Source organism: Episyrphus balteatus, chromosome 1 (assembly GCF_945859705.1).
Source record: "Episyrphus balteatus chromosome 1, idEpiBalt1.1, whole genome shotgun sequence".
NCBI lineage: Eukaryota > Metazoa > Arthropoda > Insecta > Diptera > Syrphidae > Episyrphus > Episyrphus balteatus.
Window position 1 is genome coordinate 134,903,865 of NC_079134.1, and position 25,125 is coordinate 134,928,989.

General features: G+C 31.3%; 1 protein-coding gene across 5 annotated transcripts in view; it reads right to left on the bottom strand.

The window, feature by feature from the left end:
* Positions 1-5,816: 5,816 nt before the first annotated feature.
* Positions 5,817-25,125, bottom strand: part of LOC129921451 (uncharacterized) — a 144,556-nt gene continuing 125,247 nt past the window's right edge. Inside the window, exons 4-14 of one of the 5 annotated variants that reach the window (XR_008773526.1) lie at positions 21,820-21,917; positions 20,780-21,777; positions 20,085-20,618; positions 18,727-19,170; positions 10,374-10,771; positions 10,012-10,159; positions 9,733-9,946; positions 9,457-9,662; positions 9,237-9,403; positions 8,701-9,003; positions 6,521-6,652 (exon numbers count right to left, since the gene is read on the bottom strand). Coding sequence is in view for 3 of the 5 variants with exons in the window: in XM_056003280.1 (XP_055859255.1) it covers positions 5,972-6,652; positions 9,237-9,403; positions 9,457-9,662; positions 9,733-9,946; positions 10,012-10,159; positions 10,374-10,771; positions 18,727-19,170; positions 20,085-20,618; positions 20,780-21,777; positions 21,820-21,917 (3,888 nt within the window). In the remaining 2 variants the exon portion in view is untranslated. Of the gene's footprint in view, positions 6,653-8,700; positions 9,004-9,236; positions 9,404-9,456; positions 9,663-9,732; positions 9,947-10,011; positions 10,160-10,373; positions 10,772-18,726; positions 19,171-20,084; positions 20,619-20,779; positions 21,778-21,819; positions 21,918-25,125 lie in introns of all 5 variants that reach the window. The other 4 variants (XR_008773527.1, XM_056003280.1, XM_056003281.1 and 1 more) reach the window with 4 other exon arrangements.

The window sequence follows — 25,125 nt, forward strand, 5'->3', positions numbered from 1 at the left end:
AACCGGTGTGTTTTTTTTTTTTATTTTGTGTAGAATTTAAATAAAAATTATGATTTATTACTTTTAAGTTTGTAAGTATGAAAAAGGGTTGGGGTCAAAATTCTGCCGGGGTCAAAATTCTTTTATCAAAATTCTGCTTTCAAAATTCTGCTTTTCAAAATTCTGTTTTTCAAAATTCTGCTTTTCAAAATTCTGCAAAAAATTAAAAAAGGGTTTGGAAAATGTTAAAAAGCGCGCTCTTTTAAACATTTTCCAAACCCTTTTTTAATTTATTGCAGAATTCTGTAAAATCATCTTTTTGAAAATTTGTCATTTTTTAAATGCGTATTAATTTTTGTTTTATAAATACCGATTACTTTACATATTTTATTTGAAAGAAAGTCAGTATATGGAATTCCAAAAATATTTGCGACACTTAAATAAAAAAAAAATTAGGAAAGTACCAATGCAGTGCATATTAGAGTGGGCCGAAAAACACTTTTTTTCGAATTTCAAATCGTAATAGCGCGGAAAAGTTGCGAATGGTGATGACTAATAAGGGTTTAAAAAATAATCAAAATCAGTTCATATCTTCCGGTCGCGCATCGGCTCTGAAGTATGAAAAAATTTTTAAAAAATGGTATTTTTACAAAAAAAAATTTACCACCCTAACATATTATTTTTTGAACATTATAGCTTTAAAAAACTCTCATGTGAGCTAAATATTAAGCAGAAAAAAAAATTGGCTCAAATTGATTAAGGACTTCGGTGGCACATGTGTTTCAAAATTTGTCAAAAATGGCAAAAATCATATTTTTGCGATATTTTTTTTCCTTTTTATAAACTATTTTTAAAATTATTATTTTTACCAAATAAGAATTAAAAATGAAGTTGACACAATCAGTGAAAGCCGTGAAGTCGCTGAATATATAAAAATCTTTCGGTCAAGTACGCTTTGGCTATTTATTATTCTCTTTGCCGCACAGTGGTGCCTTTGGTGCTTTTTTGGCTTCAAAAATCATTTTCACGGCCATTTCTTGATGAAAAGTCATGAAATTTAGAACACTGAAATATATAAGTATAAGATATACGAAAAAGCTACCAACTTTTTTTTTACTCAAAATGGTGGTCCCAAAATGGCGATCAGAATAAGCATTTATAGAATCTTCTTTTGCGAAACTGTTTATAAGCTAAAAATTTAGCTAATTGATGAAAAACAGATGTTCGACTTTTGAATTAGGTACAACTGTTCATATTTAATGAAAAAAAATTCAAACATTGTTGAAACAAAGTTCAAAAAGAGTCAAAATAGTAAACCGCACTTTCGACCTTTTTTTTGTGCTATTTTTTGATTTTTTGTTTATAAAGCTCAATTTTTGATATCTTCCTTCTTTATTTTCATAAAAAATTGACTATTTTGGCTTTATATAATTCCCAACTATGTTTAAAAGTAGATATTAAGAAAGAAAAAAAATGAAAAGATAAAAAAACTGTGCTAACTTCAAAAGGAAACAAAAAACAGCACAAAAAAAAGGTCGAAAGTGCGGTTTACTATTTTGACTCTTTTTGAACTTTGTTTCAACAATGTTTGAATTTTTTTTCATTAAATATGAACAGTTGTACCTAATTCAAAAGTCGAACATCTGTTTTTCATCAATTAGCTAAATTTTTAGCTTATAAACAGTTTCGCAAAAGAAGATTCTATAAATGCTTATTCTGATCGCCATTTTGGGACCACCATTTTGAGTAAAAAAAAAGTTGGTAGCTTTTTCGTATATCTTATACTTATATATTTCAGTGTTCTAAATTTCATGACTTTTCATCAAGAAATGGCCGTGAAAATGATTTTTGAAGCCAAAAAAGCACCAAAGGCACCACTGTGCGGCAAAGAGAATAATAAATAGCCAAAGCGTACTTGACCGAAAGATTTTTATATATTCAGCGACTTCACGGCTTTCACTGATTGTGTCAACTTCATTTTTAATTCTTATTTGGTAAAAATAATAATTTTAAAAATAGTTTATAAAAAGGAAAAAAAATATCGCAAAAATATGATTTTTGCCATTTTTGACAAATTTTGAAACACATGTGCCACCGAAGTCCTTAATCAATTTGAGCCAATTTTTTTTTCTGCTTAATATTTAGCTCACATGAGAGTTTTTTAAAGCTATAATGTTCAAAAAATAATATGTTAGGGTGGTAAATTTTTTTTTGTAAAAATACCATTTTTTAAAAATTTTTTCATACTTCAGAGCCGATGCGCGACCGGAAGATATGAACTGATTTTGATTATTTTTTAAACCCTTATTAGTCATCACCATTCGCAACTTTTCCGCGCTATTACGATTTGAAATTCGAAAAAAAGTGTTTTTCGGCCCACTCTAGTGCATATGCTATAAAAAAAAACAGAATTGGCAGAATTTTTTTGTTCAAATATAATGCTGGCAGAATTTTGAAAAGCAGAATTTTAAAAAGCAGAATTTTGAAAAACAGAAAAGAAAAAAAGCAGAATTTTGAACAACAGAATTTTCGCTAAAAAAGCAGAATTTTGAAAAGCAGAATTTTAAAGCCAGAATTTTGGCCCGATCCCAATGAAAAAACATGAGTAACTAAATACACACTACATAAAAAATTATGTCAGTAAAAAAAGCAAATACAAATAAACTCAATAAAAATTTCTTTTTTTTTTATTTTATTAAATTGTTTTTATTTTTTAAATGATTTATTTTATTTACAAATAATTTTGGTAAAACCAAGTAAATTAATGTTTATTTTTTTTTTTTAATTTATTTTACAAACAAAACAATGGACAAAACAATTAGTAATAAAAATTATAATTACATAAAACATTCTTACAATAAAACTGTACCTTAATAATTGTGTACTTGTTACTTTTGGTACTTAATAATTATTTTATTTATTAATTGTTGTAAAATTTATCTTTTTTCCACATTAAAACTGACCTAAAATAATGATGTAATTATATATTTGTATGAGTTATTATCTTTGTAATTAAAAAAACAAATTATTTACATATAATTATTGTCACTAAGGGAGGTACTGTATGTTTATTTTTTTTTTTTTAATATTTGATCTGTGTAGATAAAGCCATTCTTCTTATAATCAATAATAATAATTATAACTAGAAAAGATGATTGTATATAAAAAAAAAAAATAAAAAAACATTTCATGTTATGCCACCGTTAAAGGACTGTTTTGTTTTAATAATTGTATGTAAATGTGGTGTTCGTATGTTATAAGAAAAGGAAAATGAATAGAAATACAATTATAATAAATATAAGTTAGACTTAAATCTGGTAATTTGTTTGTTTCTTTCTATTGGTACATGGATGGATGTAAATACTTTAAATACTATTATTTGTTAAATTATTTAACTGCTTGGTTTATGTTTCTATTTATTTCTATTAATGTAAGTTTCTATTGGATATGTTTTATTTTTGTGAAAAAAAAAAAAATATTTTTTTTAACTTATTTACTACCTACATACATTTATTTTAAACTTAATTGATTTCTATATACTTGAACTTTTCTAATTTAATTAGTTTTGTCAGTACCTTTACCTATATATTCAATTCGTCTGCATGATATTCGACGGTTTCATGCCGGATTTATACGAGTGACAACTTGCAATTCAAATTGACACTCTTCTGTCAAATCTTTTTGACATAAAAATGAAAAAGCATGAGCAGGTTCATTATTTTATGACGGTTTTCATTTTTTTGAAAAAAAAAGAAAGAGCATTTAAAACGGAGAATAATGGTGTTTTCGTTTGGGAAAAAAAAATCAAATCAATTTTTGATCTAAATCTGTCAAAAAACTGTTGTTGCGACTACTTAATTGTAGTTGAACAGATCAAAAATTGTTTTTTTCTTTTTTTTTTTGATTGATTGAAAATTGATGTTTTTACCAAACGAAAACACCATAAATCTAATATCATTTATGTGCAAGCAAAATTTAATTGATCGAACACCTAAGGTGTGTTCATATTCGGGATAGTTCTATAAATCCTTTCAATATGAAAACGGAATCATGAGGAAAATAATATTTGAATTATAGTTGGTGTTATCTACATGTAAAATGAATTACCGAGTTCTGAATGCTTTGTTTATTGGTTTCAAAATACTATTGACTATTATTCGGCCCTGTCAAGGGTCAAAGCGGAAATTCTCCGATTTCATACGAAATATGCTTCGAGATGTGTTTACGACAGGTAAATAAAAATAGGGCTTTTAAGCAAGAAGTGCTCAAACGTCAAATTGTCCACTTTGATGAAAATGATGTTTGTTTTTCTAGTAGAAAACATTTTTGGGAACTATAAGGTTATGTTTTTTAACAAAAACAAAATGAATTTAACAAGAGTTTTTAACAGTCAGTAAAGGCCCCCAACCCATAGAATCCATTGCGTCCGTTCCGTCGAAGTTTTCAACTGACAGCTCGATAAAATATACACGTTCTTAAGGGCCCAACCCATAGAATCCGTTGCGTCCGTTCCGTCGAAGTTTTCAACTGACAGCTCGATAAAACACACACGTTCTTATGGGAAGCGACCCATAAGCGACGGATCGGACGGAGACGGACGGATTTGACGGAAGAAGTTGCCCAACTTTCTACTTTTTCATCCGTCGTATGCTTTGACATTGGTTGTCAACAATAGATCTGTTCAATTTTCTGTTTTAGAGTGCACACCGGGGAATTTCAGAACTAAGAACTGTGTTCTTTTCTTCTCCGATTTTATGAATTGTGAACTTTAATTGTTTATTTGTGAAGAAAATGTAATAAAAGTAACATTTAATGATATATCTAATAAATTATATCAATTAAAAACTAAAATTCTGTTGTAGAGTTCAATTTTACTATGCCAAGTCATATCTACAAATGATAATCTGTTATTAAAAATTGTTTTTAACTGAAGAGCAAGTACCTACATGAAATCTAGTCACGCATTTTATTTCATTAAAAAAAAGAACAACAATTATAGTTAAAAATTTCTTGCATCAAAACTTCCTTAGTGCACATTCATCGATAAAATATCGAACACACCTCGGAATTTGAAGTGAGCTGTCAAAAAGCAATCCGTCGTACGACGTATTCTATGGGTCACCCCTTTCTGTCCCAAACTTCAACTTCAACGGATGGATTGACGGAACGGACGCAACGGATTCTATGGGTTGGGGCCTTAACAATTTAATTTAAAACCCGTCTTTATTAAATTTAAAATTTGTATTTGTCATGTTCATCAAAGTGGGAGCTGTCAAATTTGGATATGACAGATTCGCTTACATCCCAATGACATTTCCCTTTGAAAACAATGTTGCCAGGGCCCCTGTTCTGTAACTTTATCACTGGCGATAAACGTTTTTCAACGTCTCTAAAATCCATTTTCTTCCATAAATAAAGCAAATTTTCTTATAAATTCAGAATTTATGAATTGAGAAATTATGATTTTGAACGAAATTTCTTTTATTTTGATGAGATAAAATGCATTTTAAAGTCATTCAAATATTTTATCGCCCGTGATAAAAGTTACAGAACATGGGCACAGGTATTGATTGTATCCTATTGTTTACAGGGTGTTGTGGTAAGTATGTTCACATCGACAAAACTAAATTTTCTAGCCACCGTTTTCACATAACTAATAAAAGTTAATGACTAATGTTCAAGCGTTTAAATTAAACAAACAATTACAAAAACAAATCTTATTGATTTTTATAAAATACAACATCAATAAAATAACTATTTTTATAAAAAAAATAAGTACATTTTCATAAAACAATGACTAAATTTGTTTAAAAAACTAAGTATAGTTAAATTAATAAAAAAAAAAAAGAAAATTAAAATATAAAACAATTATTTTTTTAAATTTTATATAATTAATTATATAATAATACATTTATTTTATTATTATTCGTTCAATCCAATTTTTACCTCCCCTTTTCATCTCAGTTTTTTTTTTTAATTTTTTCGTTGGCTTCTAATTTTGTGGATTCTTATTGTAATCCACATAAACTCGTACAACTTCACCCGAATACTTGCGTTGCGATGGCATAAAATAGAAATCTGGAGTATCAGTGCCCGTCGATGATCCACTACGTGCATGAGTAGCTTCACTGCTATCTCTGTCTCGACTCCTATGTCGATCTTCATTTGTATTTCTACTGCGACGATCTTGTGTATAATATCCGGCAGATGGCATTGTATTCTGTTGTGATTGATGTTGTTGTTGTTGTAGCTGTTGCTGCTGTTGTATCACTTGACGTGGCAGCGAATAGGCCCTATCGGCATATGACGATCTAGAATAGCTTTCACCATTTGGCGCAGGATTATGGCTACTGCGTTGGCCACGACTTTGTTGTCCGTTAGTGCGATAATCGTGTGTACCATTGTTGCCACCCATACCATTTGTGTCATATCGCGATGACGATGATCGTCCATTATTCACATCGTAGTATTGTGAGGCTTTACTGGTTGGTGAATGTGACATTTGTAGAGTTGTCTGTTGACTGCTACTCGATGATCGATGACGGGATTTATCTTTACCAGTTGTACTAGTTCCACCTCCAAGATGTTTTTCTTCTGTTTCACCATAGGGATCAAAAGCGTAGTTTGTGTTTGAACTGTAGTCTTTCCAAGGGGAGTTTTGAATCAAATTGCTCTGTGAAAAGAAAACAAAAAAAAAACATTTTGTTATTTCGGAACAACCGATGTAATCGAACCTCAACCAGTCAGCATTTTTTTTTTTTTTGTAAAATAGAAAATCGACAAATAGTATTACAATTTATTTGTTAGTTTAAAAAAAAAGTTAAATATTTGAGCATTACAGTAAATTATTATTTATATAACAAAATACAAAGGGCTTCACTTATAAAATTCAAATCAGACCAGTCAATATACTTATGCCTATATTTTAGTACAAAACAATGTCTTTTGAACTATGTTTCTATTACAATTTATTGTCAAAATAACAATTAAGTATGAAAATAATAGCCCCGTTCCATTGGAGGTGGTAGTTTACTCATGATCAGATCTAGTACTAGAATTAACACATGATCTTCTACTCGAGGAGATAGGAATGTGTAGTTGTTGTACTAGATTTCTACTCACGAGTAAACTACCACCTCCAATGGAACAGAGCTAATATATTAGTTCGAATAACCTTCACATAATCCAGAATGATATAGAATAGAAGCAATAGCTATTAAAATTATCTAAGTGAACTGCGGTAGGAAAACTTCACAAAAAGTAATGCCGAAATTATACATGTGACAATTTGCCATTAAATTTGTCTGTCTGTCAAATGTTCTTGCTGTTATAATCCCAAAGACAAAATTAATTAAATTTTGTCACTTGTATTATTATGGCATACGAATAAGGTCTTTTCCTTTACTTGAAACTTGCAAACTATTTTAAAATACTTCAGGCTACGTTCCATTAGAAAAAATCTTTTAATGCATTTAGAAGGACTTTTAAGCCTTTAGTAGGTCCAATTTAAAATTTCTGGGTCGATATATCTAACAGATTCCCCAATTTCTTTCTGTTTCGTACAAAAGTGTCACTTGGGGCTTTGTCTATCAAAGTCAAATACATAAGTTCATTCTTCACTATCATACATTTATGATGCTATATGTGTGTTCAACAACGCTGTTTTGGACTGTTTCGGAAGGAAAAGAACAGCTTTCTGCTGTTCATTGAGGACGCTGTCTAGAACAGTTTAGGACAGGATTTTCTGTTCTTGCTTTTCAGTAAGAGCAGGAGTGTTTTGAAAGAGGCATTAAACTGATGACACTTTTCAGTACTAAAACTTTTCAGTGAACTAAAACAAATTTGGCAATGTATTTACTCCAATTTTATCATATTGAGGATACGAGAAACGATACGAGAAAAACTAAAACAATTGTAAAAGCAAAGCAGTGTAGTTGAAATTTAACGATTAATCCAAATTTGGAACACCGGAAGCTCAATTTTGCTTTACTTATTTAATAGATAAGATTGTAATAGATTTTTGTTCGAACTTAATAATAGATTGACATTATCGATGAATACGTCATCAGTTAATCGAAAGACTAACATTCCAACTACTTTTTTTTTAATTTTTTACTCGTAATCTTGATTTTACGTATTTACAAAATTCTTCCACTTGACGTTTTTGTTGAATGTTGTGGTTGGAGTCAATTTTCCTGTATGGCATAGATCGAATTGATAAATAAACGATGCAGAATGCTTAGCTTTTGGTTCCAAAAAGCAAACGGAAATCGAACTTAATTTTAGCTCCCATACGAATTTCGATCCAAAAATTCATTTAAGAATTTCATCTAGTGTTTATAACTGAGATCAAGTTGACCAAGTGTTCGAAACTAAACGTATGCTTAAACTAAAGATGGTTTAATGGTCAAATGAGCGCTTACTAAATACTTATGACACTCCCGACAAACAATTTTGGTTCTATAAAGCTTTACAGATGCAATTGTTGCTTCTGTAAAGCATTATAGAAGCAAAATTGTTAGTAGGGCTGTTTTCTGTTGATTTAATATGAAATATGATTTTATGATCCCGAATTAAACAGACAAAAAAAATAGCTCAAAAAACACATTATTTCTGTCTTAACAAGATATTATTATTATTTTCAAAAGAATAGAAGCATAAGATGCTGACTGGCTGAATTTCAAATAAAAGTGATAAAGAAAGGTCAAAACAAAAAATTACCCATTGAATTGTATAAAAAAAAAGTGTGAAGTAGATAGTAGTAGAATAGCACCATTAAGTTTATAATAAAAAATAAGAGTATTTTCTTGGTATTTGTATAGGTTCTTAAAATATTTTCTCATTGGCAGCATTTTTAAGTAGTTTCATCTTGTTTTTTTTTTTTTTTTTTAAATATATTTTGATAATTTTTGTTTAAATCTAAAGAACACTTGTTGGTTGACGGTAACGATTGTGCTGTTGTTGTTGTTGTTGATGAAGCTGCTGTTGATAGATCCTCCATTCATCAGGTATAACGTAAACAAGCTTTTGAGATAATTTATTTTTTTTTTATATTATCAGTATTTTGTATTTATTGTGTTAGTATCTTTTCAAAAAATAATAAATTTACAATTGATACAAAATTTATAGCAAAAATTAAGAAATCCTTAGTAACAACTTTGATTCTATAAAGCTTTACAGAAGCAACAGTAGCTTCTGTAAGGCTTTATAGAAACAAAATTATTAGTCGGGTTATTTCAAGCGAAAATATGTCTTACCTTTTGAGAACTGCTCTTTTTGGAAGTCTTGTATATTGTACAAAAGGCTTGAATAAGTGCAATTATAACCAAAGCTGCAATACATCCTAAGACAATGTAAAGACGTGTCTCTGATAGATCAAAGAATGATAATTTCGTTTCTCCGTCATTTTCTACATTGCTCTTGTCTACAATTAATATAAAGTCAATATTGATAAAAGTTTGAGAAAATTTAACTTACATTCTAAAGGCTCGAAATCAAGAAATTGTGGATCAACTGTTAGTGATCCAACTTTTCCCGAAGCAACTCCTTCCAATATGGCTGCTCGAATAGAGCGTCCTTCTGCAATATCATTTTCAGAATCCTTCGAACTTGCTTCAACTGCCTTCTCTAAAACGTCTTTGTTGAATATAGCTTGAAGTTTAGCTACCATTGTTGTGCCTTCTCTGTTTTTTTAACAAACAAAAAGAATATGAGCGACACAGATACACGTCATTGAAATATATCACAACTTACTTTTCAAAGCTTACAACATCGGTCTTGTGATATCCAGGAATTTCATTTAAAATTCCTTTAAAAGAATCTGAAATGGTTGAAGCTAAATTATTAAATTCAGCTGTTCCACGTTGAGGAGCTTCATAAGATTCAGCCAAATTCATTAGTTTCACTCCGACAGCGTATACCAATCGATTTGGAGCTGGTGTTGTTGCAGCAGCTGCCATTTCAAGTTCTAAAGAGATCATCAATAAGTTAATAATGAGGGATTACGGAAATTGTATTTTTTTTTTATTTTACCAATTCCGCATGATTTAATGCATATTCTACTTGAAGAAACTGGAGGATTTTGTTCGTGCTTGCGTATTTTCTTGTTGACGGAATTAAATGCGCCACCCATAACAGGGAAGAAGAGATACAAGCAATGATCGTCGGTGAATGAAAGATCCTTAAAACAATAACATTGAATTGGTTAAATTAAATCGTAAAAATGGCGCCCAACGAGGGCACACAAATAGACAAATAATTATTTTCCCAATAATTTTGAACAATTTGTTCGCATTTCATGATTGTTAATATGGAAAGCATTACTTATAATTTTGCATTATTCGATTAAACTTCATTCTTAAGAACATCTTAACTGGCGCCCAACGTTAACTTACTTGTGGATCTCTGGTGACTCGTTTCCGTGTAAACTCCAACATCGTAACACCTTTTTCAATACGTCCCGATGTATTTGTAATATCTTGTTGATCATCTAATTTCGGTGATGAATAACCATTTATCCATGTATCCATTAAAAATGGTCGACCTTGTTTATCAACCCAGCCGATAATTGCATCAGTTTGTGACATATGCTCATCATTACTAAATCCAATGCCAGTCCATGTTTGAGTATTTGTTGTTTCGATGTGCCAACGCATTTGTTCTCCCAATGATTCCCATGATGCATAATATTCACAATTGTGTTCTTCGGGGGAACAACTTGATGGATGCTTCCAGTGGCCAAAGCAATCGTTGCTAACATCATTGCCAGGTGCAGTGGGGATTTTTTCTTTTTCTGTTAAGGAAGGAACAATTGATAAGACAGAAGAAACAAAACCCCCCAAACTTTTTTCTAATTTAAAACATTGAACCAAACCTCCTAAGATTGTATCGCTTTCATAGAACTAAGAGATTAGAGACTTATTCTGCAACCCGATAAAATGGAAAGTCCAAAATAAATAGACTTTGGAAGGCGGGCAAGAACACTTTTCAGAACACTGGCGTAAATTCAAAATGACGTTTAGCTCATTTTTTTCAATTGGGATTTTCGCATCAATTTACCAACTCAAAGTCTAACACTTTTGTAGCATTAATATTGAATATGACCCATCATTTCCACCAGAGCAGTTTAAACCAATTACAGAATATTGTCAAGTATAGATAACGCCACTTGATAAATTATATTATATTTTGTATTTATCATTTAATTTTATTACTGGTGGAATGATTTATCGGAAATCGCGGACAGTGCGTCGATAAAATTTGAAGTTAAAATTTATTTATTGAACAATATATCAAGGGGTTATCAAATTAACAATTTTCAAAAATGCATTTAGCCCTTATCTTGTATTTATCCATTTATTTGCATAATTTGAACTTAGCTATAAAATATCCATTTATAAATAAGTGAAAACACTTGAAATTCTTTAGCAATTCCAACCAAAATTATGAACTTATAAACAACACTGCATGTTTCCTAGAACAAATTAATTGAAAAGTTATAAATATTTTTGCATCAGACACGAAAACGAGCATTCAGACTTTAAACAAATTGTGGTTGAGGTACCACAAGGTAGTGGTCTAGGTCCAATTTTATACATGTTGTTGATAAAAGGCTCTAATATGAAAAACGAAAAAAGGACAAGGAAATAAATTAAGTAATTCAGTTCATTCTAAAACTAGTTGAATAACTGAACAAACTAAAAACACGGTGCGACACTGAAAATACATCCGAAAATTTATATAGTGTAGGCTGTTCGAATGGTCGAATAATGCATACAAATATTTTTGTTATATTTTTAGAACCCTCCATTTATTTTTAATTTACAAAAAACTATTTTTACAGAGTTTACGCGGCAGGGGCGGACTGGCCCACCGGGCATTCTGGATTTTTCCCGGTAGGCCCTCGGGCAAGAAAACATTTCTTAAAAGCACTTGAAATTCAATTTTTAAATTCACTCACGTCATGCTTCAAGTCGGTTTCTGGCCTTTTTAGTCAGTATAAATCTATTGTGCCCCTTATGGATCTTTCGAGACCTATAGAATTATGTTTGTGAGCCCCCTATGTATGTTTCGAGGCCCACAGAATTACGTTTGCGGCATTTAAGTCAACGTAGGCCTCCTATGGATCTTAATGGGCCTACCGAATTCTGTTTGTGGCCCCCCTATGGATTTTCAAAGGGCCCCATATGGATATTTCGAGGCCCACAGAATCATGTTTATGGCGTTTAAGTCAATGAAGGCCTCCTATGGATCTTTAGGGGCCTACCGAATTCTGTTTGTGGGTCCCCTATGGATTTTCAGGGGGCCCCATATGGATCTTTCGAGGCCCACAGAATCATGTTTATGGCGTTTAAGTCAATGAAGGCCTCCTATGGATCTTAGGAGCCTACCGAAGTCTGTTTGTGGGCCCCCTATCGATTTTCAGGGGGCCCCATATGGATCTTTCGAGGCCCACAGAATCATGTTTATGGCGTTTAAGTCAATGAAGGCCTCCTATGGATCTTTGGGGCCTACCGAATTCTGTTTGTGGGCCCCCTATGGATTTTCAGGGGGCCCCATATGGATCTTTCGAGGCCCACAGAATCATGTTTATTGAAGGCCTCCTATGGATCTTTAGGGGCCTACCTAATTCTGTTTGTGGGCCCCATATGGATCTTTCGAGGCCCACAGAATTATCTTTATGGCCTTTAAGTCAATGAAGGCCTCCTATGGATCTTTGGAGGCCTACTGAATTCTGTTTGGGGGCCCTATATGAATCTTTCGAGGCAAAAAACAACAAAAACTTTATCTGTATAGATTTTTGAAAAATCCAGATAATTATCCAGATTTTACTTTCTCTCGATAAAAACAGTGGTGCCAAGGTACTTTATTTGTTGTGTTAAGCCTGAACTACATCAAAACACAAAGTCAAAAAAGTACAAAAAAGTAAACACGATGTTTTTTCTTCTTACCCCTAGTAGCTTGTTTGTATATCTCTCTTTCATTTTAAAAAAGTATTCGGTTCAAAAAGCTTAAACAAGACCAAGCTTTCGATTTTCACAAAGTTTTAAAAACAAATACACTGAAACAATATTTTATATCCTTTCCGTAAGGTAGCTCTTCGATCACATAGTTCCTGTCATTTTCTGAAAAAAAGCTCTTTTGACAAACAATTGAAATTTCAAATACATTCGATTGCCTATAAGTCGTACTGTATCACTAACGATTCTCGAGCTACTTGTATTGTTTCAACCGTCCTTTGCTTCAACAGTACCTAATCTCCCCTAATTAGAGATTTAGGTGACAAAATATGAAATAAAAGTAACAAATTGAGTTTTTAAAAAATATTGAACTCTTAATTGATTTGCAGCAAAAAATATTTTGATTTATTAATTATTTCTTATTATTAAGAAATGTTTTAGTGAAAGAATTGTAAAAAACAAAAAACTATTATGAGCGGAGGGAGGAAAAAAAAGTTGCAAAGTCGGGACTTTTCGAAATTTCGCAAAAACTGCATTAAATCGAAAACCGTAAGAATTTGTGATGAACAAGTTACCAAATTCTGAGGTTCCTAAAGTTAGCCTATCAGCATATTTCGTTTGATCCATTACTTTTGGGACACCCTGTGTATACAAAATATTTAACAAATTTTTAGCAAACACGAGTTGTGGTATAATTACGGTGACCATATTTCTGAGAGCAAAACCCGGGACAAAAAACATTATAAAATCGTAATAGAATGCATAGATAAAGTTGCTTAGAATATCAAAGCTTTTTATGTACCTGATAACTCACAAAAATATTTTTAATTTAATTTTATAAGAATTTTAATATCAATTTAAAAAATGATATAAAATTTAATTAATTTGTCGAAGTACCTAATTTACCGGTTCAGTAAAAGGTACTGTTAGTAACTGTTAAAAATATTATTTTTTTTTTTTGTAACATGTAATTAAAAGTTTTGAAATTTTAAAGGGTTCATTATTCAAAAAACTTTTTCTTGTAAAGCTTTAACATGACAAACAAAAGCACTGGATAAATTCACGAAAATAAATAAATGCTTTTATTTGAAAAAATAAATGATTTTTAGCATTTACATTTTCCAAACTTGGTCAATTAATTAAAAGTAGGTACAACTAATAAAAAGGACTATCACCGACTAATTTCTATAAGTCGGTTAATGTGGTTGCAGTCCTCGTAAAATGCCACATGTTCCGAAAAAATAGATAAAACGTCCTTTACAATTATTCCTGACAAACCAACCCCTTATATTTTAGAAAAAGAAGGTGCAATAAAGGCGAGATCGTTAATAAAACATCAAGCTCTTCAAATGTCTCTGTTAAAAAATATTTCTAATATTTTTTATTTATATTAAGAACATACATACATTTTCAAAAAAAAAAGAGCTTGTTTCTAATTATTTTTCGACCACTGTATATAAAAGAACAATTTCTGCATATCAACTTTTATTTTTAAATATTTCGAGTAAGTAAATAATTATGTAAGTATTTTGTGGCCCTTTCCCTAAAAGTCCCGGAAGGCCCTTTGACTCCCAGTCCGCCCCTGTTACGCGGTAATCTATCAATATCTCAGTCATTTTTTTTTACAATTTTCAATATGTTATATGTTTTTGGAAAGAGGATTCTCAGACCTTTTGAATAATGTATATAAGTTTATTGTTTAAGCAAATTAAGTGTAGGTTTTTATCCCATAAATCTTGGAAAAGTGATTTTTTCCTCAATTTTTTCAACTTTACCCATTTTTTATTGCAAATTAACATTTTTTAAATATCAGCAAAAAATGCTCTATAAAATGTGTTTTATGATAATTAAAATATCAAAGAGAAAATAACAAAACAATTTTATCACCTATAATAGAACAAATAACATCACCACTCTTTTATAAAGAATATTCACTTTCAGTAATGTTTTGAAAATAGAAAGAAAATACTTAAAGTAATAAAAATAATAAAAAATAAGAAATATCATTATACTTAACTGAAACGTAAAATCTAGTCAACATTGATATTTTAATTGTCAAAGTGAAATTTTCATTATCCACCTAAAGTTAATAATATGCACGACTGGGTCGCACAAACTTGCTCTTAGAGTTAAAGTTGCTTAAATTTTTAAGACTTTTTATATAGAAATTTGGAAAAAAAAAAAAAAATAAAATTCGTAAAAAAAAACATAAAATCTGAAATTAAATTACCCTCCAAAACAAGTATGCAGTTTTAATTGATATATTAACATGCATTTTTATAAAAAAAAATTTTCAAAATCGTTAGAGCCGTTTTTTAAAAAACTAATTTTTTATAAATAATTTTTTGGAAAAAAAGTTTTAAAATAAAATTGGTATGCCATTTTGTAGAAATCACTAATCAACATTTAAAAACAAAATTTCAAAAAAATTCAATGTCCCGTTTTCGAAAATTTGATTTTTCAAAAAAAAAATTTTCAAAATTTTTTTAAAAATCCAAAAATTATTTTTTAAATTAATTTATATTTAAATTATATGAATGCTTCTTCATAAAAAGTTTCGTTGAAATCGAATAAGCAGTTTCGGAGATAATCGGATTTGAAAAAAACGGTTCTATGGCAGGTGCCGTTAATAATGATTTTCAAAAACAAATTTTTTCATTGAAAGATAGACCTTAGCTAAAAACTTACATTAGATTTTTTTAAACAAAATCGTTGGAGCCGTTTTCGAGATATTTTAATTTTACTAAAATCGGTATATGACAAGTACCGTTAGTTTTGGTCCAAAAAAATTAATTCCAAAAACCCCCTCTGGAGAGTCGCCAAATAACGCTACATACAAAGTTGGACATTAATCGGTCCATCCGTTTAGGCTGTAGCTCCTTATAAAGACAGACAGACGGACTTCCGGGACCCACTTTTTTGGCATTGTCTACCATCATAATGTCATGGAAAAATGTTATCTCACCTTTTTTTTTGTACGAATGCATAACTTGATATACATATAGTACCTATATCGTAAGTAAAAAATGTCAAAATGATATGATAATCATATTAAAATTGATATTTTAATTGTTGGACGACTTTTATCACTCAAAAATGTTAATTTGATAGCTTTTTTTCGGTGTAGATATAAAAAAAATGTACTAAAAATTGAAATAGAGCTTTAGCTCATTCTTTTTGCATATGAGCCTATGTCACCAAAAATTTATCTTCGAGATGATTTATTAACTTAAGAATCATAAAGAAAAGAACGCACGTCTTATATCCTGGAACGTCGAACAAACCTAATAATTAATTAAATTTGCTTTTTCATATGAAAAAGGATTTGTCAAAATAACGTTTAGATTGCGTGGAACGATATCAGTCGCGTTTCCTTAGTACTACAATTAACGCATGATCTTTTGCTCGGATAGTGTAGTTGGAAGTACTAGATTTCTATTTATTAGTAGACTACCACCACCAAAGGAACACAGCTAATGTGTGTTCAGTGAACACTGTTCACCGATGCGATGCTTTTTTGGACTGTTCTGACAGTGCTGTTCTGAAAGAGTTCAAAAAAGATTTTCTGATTTAAGTTTTGAAAAGATTCTTGAGAATTGTTAAATTAATGTGTTTGTTGTTGTTTTGTGTTCTGATATTTCTCACGTTCTATTCTGATCTACATAATTACTTCCTTTTTAGTTGGTTATATGTTTTTTTCGCCAGCGTGCACTATAGAGTTCGGTGAATAATGTTTTGATTTAACATTACTAAGCATTTAAGAGGTTTGTAGTTAGTTGGCTATATCTTACTTTATTAATTAAAAAGTTTTTATATTTATGAACATAAATATGATAGTTGACTCCATGTTTCAATCACTCTTTCTATTTATTTGACATAACGGAAAGAAATGCTTCGTTATTTTTTGGCATTGAGTCCATTTAATCCTGTCTATTTAAGCTTGCCTCAAGGCTGCTCTACTCTAAGGACGACTAACGAAAAAAAACCGCTGCAACGGCGTTTTTGTATACAAAAAAATCAAAAGGGAAAATCAACGTTCCGGTCTGGAATTTTTGTCCGACAGCGTTTTTGTGTAAAAAAAAAGAACAAAACGGAACGTCGCACATAGGGGTATTTACCAAATTTACGCGGACAAAATTATTTTTCTGGTTTATCTTCATCAACAAGGTAAAAGCTTGTATTTAGTTTTAATAAATATGATTTAAAATCATGAAAATATATAACCAGCATAAAAGTGTTCATATATGCGTTTCGCCCCGATGTAATGGTTGGGCTCATCAGAAGATGACCATTACACCTTGTCTTGACGCATATTTTCCCGAATAAATCGAGATTACATAGGCAATAAAAATAGCTACAATTTATCTTCTTTGAAGACTTGTAGCAACTATATAATTCGCAGTTGCTCTATGCAGCTCGGATTATATGTAATCTCGATTTATTCGGGAAAATATGCGTCAAGACAAGGTGTAATGGTCATCTTCTGATGAGCCCAACCATTACATCGGGGCGAAACGCATATATGAACACTTTTATGCTGGTTATATATTTTCATGATTTTAAATCATATTTATTAAAAATAAACGGTGTTCAGGGAAAAAACAATTCGACTGTTAACAGTCAAATATTTCTTGTATTTAGTACTGGAATAAAGTGTTTTAAGTGTTGATTTCAATGAAAACATTTTTCTTCCTAAACCACTTTTTGATCAAACAAAAAAGTGTCAAGAATGGATCCCTATGGTTTGTTAAAACGCTTATAAATGCAGTTCTATTAATGGTATCGCCAAGATAAAGGTCTTAAAATTTAGGAAAAATCATAAGGATTCAGGTTCTGTAATTCAAGAAGTTGAATCTTTAAAAAAACTTAAAATATGGATGCTGAATACAAGGTAACCATTTTTCAAAACCTAAAACCTTTAAGAAGGGCAAATTGGTCGAAGTTGCACTTAGTTGGACTTATTTTTTACTGATTCAATTAGATAAGAGTTTAACCTTTAGAAAACATTAAATTTTATCACACAATAATGTGAAATTGTATAACTTATCTCCTTACCAACACAAAAATTTACTTTTTTTACGATTAATTTATATTAAGATTCAACATATCACTTTTTTATTTATTAAGTAATACAACATTTAGATACAACATCTAGTAGACAGTTTCGTATCTCCTTATCAATATTCCATAAAAACTTCTTTCTAAATCCACTTCAAGCACAGTCGCTAAATTAAAAAAAAAAATTAATTTTATCTTTGGGCTGAAAACTTTGAACTTTAGACCGCTGCTGTTAGTCACCTGAAGTGATAATCAATTTTTAAACTATAAGAAAACGCTAAGCAAGTTATCTACTTTTAGTAGGATGTTGATTTTGTACGTTTGGATCAGTTTAAAATTTCGTGTTTTGTCCGCATAAATTGACTAAATACCCCTATGTGCGTCGGCGACATTTTTTACTGTCAGTTGTCATCGATGTGGGACACCCTTGATAGTTTATTCTTTGATATTTCTTATTCAGGGTATAAATCGACGATTTTTCAGAAGAAGATTTTTTTGGTATTGTTATCCCATAGGTTTTTATTCCAATGGAAATCTCTGTACTTTTTTTTACACGATTACAAGAAAAAAGAGAACTGTCATTAGAATTTCTGTGAATGTGAACCCTGAGTAACAAAATTAACTCCATTTGAAAAAGCTATGATTTGGTTGCCGAAATTTTTAAGATAGAGGAATAAAGTTTTGGTTAAAACAAAAAATTCTGACATTATATGATACACAAAAAACTTACCAAAGAAATTAATTTGCGTAACTCCACGTTGCATCTGATGTCCATGATATTTCAATTCATCAGCTTGATAGAATTCCTTTACAGATGAAGCTTCTTTTTCAATACCCGATGGTGGTACATGTACATAACTTCCAGGCTCCTGACCCTTGGCCCAAATAACATGAGTTAAATCATCATCTAATGTATGATCTGTGGGTTCTTTGGCTTCTAATTTCTTTCGGAAAATTATTGTTGTCATGTTATTTAGTTCAAAGCCAGTTCCTAAAGTTAAATCTGAAACACCACCCCAAAATTCATCAAGTCTTGGTGTAGATCGATCTCTAGTGTAGTAATCACCAACACGACTTGTCATTTCACGAGCCATTCCAATAACAATATCGGTACAATCCATTGGATTGAAATCATGACGGGGAGTATACGGGTTCAGTTTGTATTTTGATGGAGCTGAAATTTATAAAATAAATAAAATGAAACAAATCAAATAATTTACGGGTTGGGGTCGAAATTCTGTATGTTGCAAAATTCTGTATTCAAAATACTGTATGCCAAAATACTGTATGTCAAAATTCTGTATGTGCAAAATGCTGTAGGAACAAAATTCTGAAAGTCAAAATTCTGTATAGCAAAATTCTGGTTGGTCAAAATACTGTATCTCAAAATTCTGTACATCAAAATTCTGTAAATCAAAATTCTGTAAAAATGCTGTAAAAAAATATCGTTTTGATAATGTAAAAAAGTGCGCGCGCACTTTTTACATTATCAAAACGATATTTTTTTACAGCATTTTTACAGAATTTTGATATACAGTATTTTGCCGTACAGAATTTTACAAAACAGAATTTTGCATGTCAGTATTTTGTTGATACAGTATTTTGACGTACAGAATTTTGTATTTACAGTATAATGACGTACAGAATTATGGTATTACAGTATTTTGACCCCACAGAATTTTGTCGTACAGAATTTTGACAAGAAGAATTATGACCCGCTCCCATAATTTACAGTTAAACTTGGAGCTCATTCTTCAAATTAATGATTAGTTTTAAGCGAACAGGTCTGCAAAATTCTAATCTAAGTAGAGGAATTGGGAAGATCTACATTTTAGATACTTAGTGCTAGTTTTTCGGTTAACTCTCCTTTAACACGAGATCAAATCAGAGTCAAACCCGAGTTAAACCAGAAGGAGTTTTTCAGTGGTGTGACGCTATGGAAATCACATTCTTTTTTTCATTTAATCCTAAAACTTCTTCAAATTGGGTGGATTTAATACTGAGTTAACTTCGGTTTGACTCGGGTTTAAGCCAAATAATACGATTTAGCCCTAAAAAATGGGCCTTAAAATAAAAGTGCAGACTTACCTTCTGACTGAGTCCCAGAACTAGGTATGGCTGTAATCTTTCCAGACTTGGGTTCAGGTTCGGATTTTGGCTCCGGCTCGGATTTTGGCTCTGGTTCTGATTTTGGTTCGGGTTCTGATTTTGGTTCTGGCTCTGATTTAGGTTCAGGTTCAGATTTAGGTTCTGGTTCAGATTTAGGCTCTGGCTCCGATTTCGGTTCAGGCCCTGATTTTGGTTCAGGTTCTGATTTTGGCTCTGGTTCAGATTTAGGCTCTGGCTCAGACTTTGGTTCTGGCTCAGATTTTGGCTCTGGTTCGGACTTAGGCTCAGGCTCAGATTTTGGCTCCGGTTCAGATTTTGGTTCCGGTTCAGATTTTGGTTCCGGTTCAGATTTTGGTTCTGGTTCAGATTTAGGTTCCGGTTCAGATTTAGGTTCCGGTTCAGATTTTGGTTCCGGTTCAGATTTTGGCTCCGGTTCAGATTTTGGCTCCGGTTCAGACTTAGGTTCTGGTTCCGTAACTGGTTCTGACTCAGATTCGCTATCCATGTCTACATCTAAAAACGTGTTAAGTGCATATTTTAATGTGAGGGATTAGACTATTATTCCAAAAATTAGTGTGTGCATTCTACACTACTTCTCAGAAGTGTGCTAAGTGCATGTGGAAAAGATAAAAATAGCATACGCATTCTCTTTACAAAAAATATACTAAACTTACCCGATAAATCTCGCCTCTTCCGTCCAGATTGAGCACTGACTCGATATGAAACACTCGTTGCAACAGACGTTACCCCATCCATAATGGGAATGTTTCTATTACCAGCACGCTTAGTTTTACTTGTTGCAACAGGTTCCGGTTCCGATGATGGTTCCGGTTCGGATTTGGGTTCGGGTTCAGATGTTGGTTCCGGTTCGGACTTTGGTTCAGGTTCTGACTTAGGCTCCGGTTCTGACTTTGGTTCTGGTTCAGAAGATGGTTCCGGTTCGGATTTCGGTTCTGGTTCCGACTTTGGTTCGGGTTCTGATTTTGGTTCTGGCTCGGATTTTGGTTCCGGTTCGGATTTTGGTTCAGGCTCCGATGACGGTTCAGGTTCGGCTGATGCTGAACCATCTAAATTTGTTGTCAAATCACCAATATCTCGAATAAGGGGGAAATTCTTGCATTCAGGTGTCAAACTCCTTGGTCTCCATCCCAAACCAACCCAAGAAGAACCCTTAACTTGCAAAACAATTTCGATTTCTTTTTGTTCCTCGAGAAGTTTCCAATACATATGGAAGTCTGGGGACAATTCTTTGCGAGAATGCATAGACAAATCCAAGTCAGTACTTTTGTAAGGTGATCGCTTGTTACAGCCAGTACCCCACCATCCAAAATTACAATAGCACTGTTTGCGTGGCAGTGATTTACCTTTTATATCAACACACTTGCCCTGAGCACCACAATCTGAATTTGTGACACACTCATCTTTATACTGACAGTATGTGCCATAGTAAGTGTCTTTGCACTTGCACCGAGTTCCGAAATACTTCCCATTGCCCGAGCACAATTGTCTAAATGTCTTCCTATCTTTAATATCAACATCGGAACACGACCAAAACCGATAACCGCTTGACCATTCATCGGCTTGACGCAACAAACGCAATGTACAATTGTGACAGGTGAAATTGGTTGGCAGTTGAACTTCATGTGATTGCGCCCTAGAAACACGCCAATATCTACACAAAGTTGTATTATATGCAATAAAGTGTCAAACTTACGTGGCATCTGTTCGCACAAACTCCGAACCATTGACATGTGGTGTCAAATCAAGAACGGGGCGATCTAATTCATCTAAAAGTTGCAATCGGAAACCACCCTGTAAATAAACAAAAAGACATTAGGTTCAAGAAACTTTAGGAGGAATATAATATTGCATTTTTATATAAAAGAGAAGTTGCAATTTTTTTTCTTTTTAATAATTGCACGACAATAGAACATAAATTATAACGTGTAACATGGATCACGAAACATCTTTGCGGTGCAATGATAAGGTCTAAGCATCAGTGTAAGTAAGGCTTTTGTCGGTAATACAACTAAAAGAGGGTGTAATTGTTTTCATGTGTGATTTAGAACGTGATACTTTCTCATGGATATTGCGTGTTGTTTTTTCTTATTTTTGTCATGTCTTCTTGTTTTGCCTTATAACTATCTTTAAGGCTTGTCATTTTATCTTGGTTATCCATACTAATATGTACGAGTGGGTTGTATGTTCTTGCTTTTGTAGGTTTGATGTATTTTTTTTGAATTATTGTATTAAAATTGTTTCAAAGGCGATCGCCTGAAATAAACCGAATGGGTAAACAAACAGAATTTATTTATTACTGCAAAATAAAAAAAACCTAACATACCTAATTTATTTCTGTCAAATGGAAATAATTTCAAAATGGCCGCTCATAAGTAAATTTTATTCGATTAAAACGCGCCAAAAAGAGTTTAACATAAAAAAGAACGTGACCAATTCAAATGTTGAATGATTCACGTTCTTTCTTTTTAAGTTAAACTTTTTTTTCGAATTAAATCGAATAAAATTTACATTTCAGCGGCCATTTTGAAATTAATTAATTGTACATTAATGATCAGCTCCAATCTGAAAAGGTCACGAGAAATGGTATATCTGAAGAAATGAACTAAAAAATCACTAGATTGCAATCAGGAACTCTGCTAAAAAAGTATTTTTAGAAAGGGAATGCCCATTTTACTTTGGATCCATTGCTCCGCGTGTACAGAGATAAAATTGGTGTCAAATGAAAGGTGGCGTTGAGCTTGTTATCTGTGTAAAATATTTTCAAAATCATTCATGCAAGAGCCGAGATATTTGAGGTTGAAGTTGCTCATCTCAAAATCTAGATTTCAGCTGTTTTTTGAAACAATTGATAGTAGAATGCGTTATAAACAAGGTGTCCCGGAATTAAATATTTTAAGAAAAATGTTGTTCTACAGTGTCTAACTCTCTATCTGCAAAGATGATACCACTTAGCGATGATTTAAGATAACGCTTACTTTGGTATGCCTTTGCTCATTTTAGTGTTAATTTCTTCGTTAATACTAATGATAGCAACTTTGTGGAGATTAGTGATGGGAACTATCGAATAAAAACTATCAAACTATCGATAGTTGTAAAATATTCTTTCATTCGATAGTTTGAAACCATTCATTCATTCATTTAGTTATTATTTTCATTCGAACAGTTTTTTTATTCGATAGTTTTTTCATTCGAATAATTTTTTTGTTCGATAGTTTTTTTCATTGGAATAGTTTTCTTAAACGATAGTTTTTTCATTTGAATGTTTTTTTTTTGTTCGATAGTTTTTGTATTCGAATAGTTTTCTTAAACGATAGTTTTTTCATTTGAATATTTATTTTGTTTGATAGTTTTTTCATTCGAATAGTTTTTTTAAACGATAGTTTTTTCATTCGAATAGTTTTTTTAAAAGATAGTTTTTTTCATTTGAATTTTTTTTTGTTCGATAGTTTTTAATAGTTTTCTTAAACGATAGTTTTTTCATTCTAATAGTTTTTTTGTTCGATAGTTTTTTCATTCGAATAGTTTTCTTAAACGATAGTTTTTTTCTTTTGAATAGTTTTTTCATTCGGATAGTTTTTTTTATTTGATAGTTTATTCGATAGTTTTTATCCGATAGTTTATTCGATAGTTTTTATTCGAATGAATAAATGAATGAATGAATGAACTATTCGATAGTTCAAATCATTCAGTTACTAAATATCGATAGTTCAAATCATTCGATAGTTCCCATCACTAGTGGAGATCTTCATTTTTAGGGAAAATGTCAATCTTTGTTACTGCGTTTAGAAAAAGGTTAAAATCTTTTTTAATTGCTCAGATATTAATTTCTAAAGGCTTTTCATTTTTTCCTACCCAGGATAATTTTTGACTTTGAGTCGAATTTTCTTCGATAAATGTGTGATAAACACATTTTTCTTTTACCGATACCAACACCTGCAACCTAGAGCAAGTGAAAACTAGGAAAAATGCAGGTAGACCGCATTACAGCTATTACTATTATTAATGGCATTTTATTAATTAATTAATTAATTAATTTCTTAATCCTTTCAACGCTTAGTAAACTGTCATTAAAAACCATTTTATCGTAGTCTGCTCAATATAAGTGGTAGTAGGACAAAGTCTATTATAAGCAATAAATTCTTAAGAAATTTTGTACAAAGAAATGTAAATTCATTTTTGTTATTTGCAATTGAATTTGTAGATATTTTAAAGTCTTTATATTTTTCTCGAAATTTTAAACAAATTGCAATTAAACGAAGTTTATTTTCATCTTCACATTTTCGTTGCTGTCTCCGATTTAGTGAAAAGAGTGCGTACATCATACAATTTAACTAATTCTTAAAGATATTATAACATAAAATTAATTTTATGTTTGAGATTTAACATAATAAATGTGTACTGTAAGTCCTGAGATTACAATTAGATTGCAGATAATCTAGGATTTATGGTCGGTTAAATCGCAGTGTACTGGACGCACTCATTTCATTGAATTAAAAAAAAAATATATATATAATACTATCAACTTTTCCCCAACAAAATTTATCATGAGATTAATTTTTAATCTAGGAGATTATACGCATAAATTCATATTATTAAATTACAGATAATCTCAGATAAGTAGTCACTAGAAACGTTGCTTTACTTGTGGCTATTTAAGGTACAATAATATGTACGAGCTTAAATGAAATATAAACGTATAACTTTAACAATCGTATTCTGTCTAAAATTGTAGACTACTCATGAGTAGATGATTAGTAGATCTAGTACCACAGTCAATACATCATCTTCTGCTCATGAGACATGAATGTTAGGGTGGAGTGAAAAAAAAGTTGTCTTATTTTTTGTTCTACATAGCCAGGATGGGTGCCATTTGGAACTTAAATAACGGCAAAAAAGTTTCAGATCGATCAAAGAAGTTTTAGAGGGTTCACAAGTCACTTGAAAAAAAAAATGAAAACACCGTAGAGGTTAATTTATGGAGTTTTTTGAGTTTTTATTG